The 4,132-nt window shown below is 40.8% G+C and overlaps 1 protein-coding gene across 10 annotated transcripts in view; it reads right to left on the bottom strand.

Annotated features, from left to right (window-relative positions):
* camk2b2 (calcium/calmodulin-dependent protein kinase (CaM kinase) II beta 2) overlaps positions 1-4,132 on the bottom strand; it is an 85,248-nt gene that overhangs the window by 40,016 nt on the left and 41,100 nt on the right. For all 10 annotated transcript variants that reach the window (XM_032511151.1, XM_032511157.1, XM_032511150.1 and 7 more), the window contains exon 7: positions 2,187-2,289. In XM_032511151.1, coding sequence (XP_032367042.1) covers positions 2,187-2,289 — 103 coding nt within the window. The remainder of the gene's footprint in view (positions 1-2,186; positions 2,290-4,132) is intronic.

Raw genomic sequence — 4,132 nt, 5'->3', positions numbered from 1 at the left:
CGGGGATCAATAAATTATTTCTGATTCTGATTCTGATTTCAGACACAGTCTTAGAATCGTTATGAAACGGAAGCTTGAATGAGCGTTTTTAGCTGCAGCCTCTTTATTATCGATCTCCGTGTACTGGCTCTGGGTCAAATAAGACACAAGTTGTGGTGTGCGCTTGATTCACTTGATCCTCCAAATCCATTAGTCACTATCCTTGTTAGCTTGCTGAATAGAAGACTATACACAAGAGAAATAAACAAAGGAAAATCTTCAGAAAAAGACCAAGAAAACGATCCTGTCAGTCACATGAGATGAGTGTAATACTGAAGGAAGAGGAGGCAGAAATCCCTGGTTCTCTAGACTCGAGGGCACGCTTTACAAAAAAAGGGTAAAATGACAGTGTGGATGAACGGTCCTGCGGAGGCCTAAGCTTCTCACACAGGCTTCAGCCTGACAGCTCTGCTGCACATCACAGCTGTCAGGCAACCGAGCCCTTCATCATCAAGAGGAGGAAGAGGAGGAGGATGGAAACAGAGAGGGGCGGATGTTATTGCAGATTTCCTTTAAAAAGAAAAAACTGGACTTCCTGAGCTTCTCTTGTGCTACCATCTGTGGGTAACATGACATGGTGCTCTTTGGAGGCTTTTATATAGACCTTAGTGGTCCCCTAATACTGTATCTGAAGTCTCTTTTAATATCAGACCATTCGGCCCCCTAATACTGTATCTGAAGGCCTTTTATATAAACCTTATGGTCCCTAATACTGTAATCTGAGTCTCTTTATATAGACCTTAGTGGCCCCCTAATACTGTATCTGAAGTCTCTTTTATAAGACCTTAGTGGTCCCCTAATACTGTATCTGAAGTCTCTTTATATAGACCTAGTGGTCCCCTAATACTGTACTGAAGTCTCTTTATATCAGACCTTAGTGGTCCCCTAATACTGTATCTGAAGTCTCTTTATATAGACCTTAGTGGTCCCCTAAACTGTACTGAAGTCATTTTTATATAGACCTTAGTGGTCCCCTAATACTGTATCTGAAGTCCTTTTATATAGACCTTAGTGTCCCTAATACTGGATCTGAAGTCTCTTTTATATAGACCTTAGTGTCCCCTATACTCGGTCTGAAGTCTCTTTTAATTGACCTTAGTGGTCCCTATACGGTATCTGAAGTCTCTTTCATATAGACCTTAGTGGTCCCCTAATACTGTATCTGAAGTCTTTTATATAGACCTTAGTGTCCCCTAACTAGTATCTGAAGTCCTCTTTATATAGACCTTAGTGGTCCCCTAATACTGATCTGAAGTCTTTTAATAGACCTTAGTTCCCCTAACTGTACTGATTCGTCTCTTTATATAGACCTTAGTGTCCCCTAATACTGTACTGAAGTCTTTTTATATAGACCTTAGTGTCCCCTAATACTGTATCTGAAGTCGTCATCTTTATATAGACCTTAGTGGCCCTAATACTGTATCTGAATCTCTTTTATATATAACCTTAGTGGTCCCCTAAAACTTGTATCTGAAGTCTCTTTTATATAGACCTTAGTGGTCCCTAATACTGTATCTGAAGTCTCTTTCTCAAAATTCAGTCTTGGTGCAGAATTCCAGCCTCTAGAGCCAGTCCCACAATGAGCTTTCCTTAGTATGGGCCATTTCTGAGTCCGTAGCTTTTGTGGAAGAAGGGGGGGCAAGGTGGAGGCTGGGGGTGTGGACTTGAACAACTGCCACTTTGCTCATTTGAAAGAAAGGGGAGTTAACCTTGCCCCTTATGACCTCATAAGGGGCAGTATTTCAGATCGGCCCATCTGAACTTTCATTTCTAGCCATTGGGGGATCAAACGCAGGCTGGGGGACTCATATTAATGTTAAAAAACCTGTGTGAAAGTGAAATTTTCATGCCATGGGACCTTTAACTTGATGATTAATTCAACTTTTTATTTAGGATGCCTTTGGAAACTAAACGTTAGAGGATGCATTCAGGTGCCAGGTGCAGCCACGGTGGTTGTAGGAGGGTGGAGTCTGTTTTCTTTGCTGGTCAGTGGTCTATGTCAACAACGTGCATGAAATCTGATAAGCAGATCAGTAATGTTGTTAAAATGAGCTTTGTGTGCGAGTGTGTGTGTGTGTGTGTGTGTGCGCGCACGTGTGTGTGTGTGCACGTGTGAATGTGTGAGTGTGTGCGTGCGTGTTACATACCAAACCAAGCCTGCTGCTCCCCTTGAACCTCGATGGCGAGTCCAAAGTCAGCCAGCTTCACTGCTGCGTTCTTACACTTGCTGGCCAGCAGCAGGTTCTCCGGCTGCACGTACAAAACACAGACACCATCAGCTCTACGTCAATAACTCTTTAGCACATCATCTCAAAACCCCTTCCACATCTGTGACGGTGTAAAGCTAAAGCTACTTATCTTTTTATTAAGTTGGAAGAAGTTGTCGCTCCCCGATGTGAGTCGAGTGCAGATTTGAGTCACGCATGCGTTACTTTGCGACACGTAGCATGCAAGATGCTAACGATAGACTTCTGTAATGTCAACACAGTAGAAATGGACCTACTTAACCAAGTTGGTTCACTGCTGGCTACAAGTTAGCATCAAACACAACAAAAGCTGTCAGTTGAATGGTGTTTTGAGCCAACGTTAGCAACCAAACAACCATAGATAGCTACAACGTTTTTGAAATGAATGCTAGCTTAGCCACAAGCTAGCAATCGAAATCAACAAAGGCTGTCAGTTGAATGGTGTTATGAGCTAACGTTAGCAACCAATCATAGATAGCTACAATGTTTCTGAAATGATTTCCATCTTCTGTTATTGTTTGTAATGAGAAAAGTTTATTATTTCATGGATTCCACAAATTTCAGTACAACAGTTATGCCGTAAACTGTTTAAATCTGAGCATGCACGACTCAAATCTGCACTCGACTCCCATCAGGGAGGGACAGAAGTTGTTATTTAGGGAGAACTGCTTTTTTAAACTTCTGTAAATTGATTAAAACTGTGTAAGCTCTGGTTCTTAAACGGCACATTGATACCAGTTACATTGTTTATTCAGTGTGAAACGAATGCCAGAGAAAATTCAAACATTCTACTATGAAATACCATCAATAAATATTAGCAATTCCTCCCACGCAGGAACAAGACACTCAGACTGAAAGAGAGACAAAACTCTCTCAGTGATTTCTCTTTGTAGTGAATTTTTCGTCTCTTTGTAGTTGTTTCCGGTCTTTTTGTAGCCTCTTTGCATTTTTGTTGCGATCATTTTGCATCGTTTTGTGTCTCTTTGTGGTCATTTTGCATTTTTTTCAGGCCATATTGAATCATTTTACTTCTATTTGCAGTCATTTTGCATCTCCTATAAGGGCTGCACAATACATCTTTTTATCATCATCATCACAATATCAACTGGCACAGTATGCAGACGCGAAGGCCGCGACATATCGCGAAAGACAGAGATTTTTTGAGTTGAACCAAAATGTCGGAAGAAAATGGCACTTTATTTCTCTTTAGTTTCTTTCTTTACTTTTATATTCAATTCAATGTTCAACTGGTTCAATAAAGGAAAGTTTAGTTTTAAATTTAACAAGCAACTTGTTGCTCTTGTAATGACATTTCGAGCATGTTTAGAGGCTAAAAACATGTTTATAACGTGACCTGTTTGAGCCTGTTGGGTGCTAACTCAGGAGGATAACACGGTGTAGGCACCACCGATTGGTTTAGTTATTCTCTCTACTGACAAACATTTACATCCAAATTTGCAAACCAACAGAGCTACGTGTTGAACTTGACTGGAATTCAACTTTAATTTGGAAACTGGAGAGGTTGAAATCTTGTAAACCCCATGTAAACCTAATCTTTATCTCCATTTCAGAGGAAAAGTTACCTTTCATTACTGCTGGTTGGTTTTCATACAAGTAGAATTATAAAGAAAACAGAAAACAAAGTGTGACAGACTACTGGGATGCAACCAGTTAAACCCAGATCAGAAGAATAAGAATAGTTATGGAAGGAGCACACACACACACACACACTCATAGCAACACTTATACATATTCACACACACACGGACACACAGACACACAAGCACAGAGGCACACAGCCACACACACACACACACACACACACACACACACACACACACACACAC

This window comes from Etheostoma spectabile, unplaced genomic scaffold, assembly GCF_008692095.1.
Source record: "Etheostoma spectabile isolate EspeVRDwgs_2016 unplaced genomic scaffold, UIUC_Espe_1.0 scaffold325, whole genome shotgun sequence".
In the NCBI taxonomy this organism is placed as follows: domain Eukaryota; kingdom Metazoa; phylum Chordata; class Actinopteri; order Perciformes; family Percidae; genus Etheostoma; species Etheostoma spectabile.
This window is presented reverse-complemented; position numbering and strand designations above follow the sequence as displayed.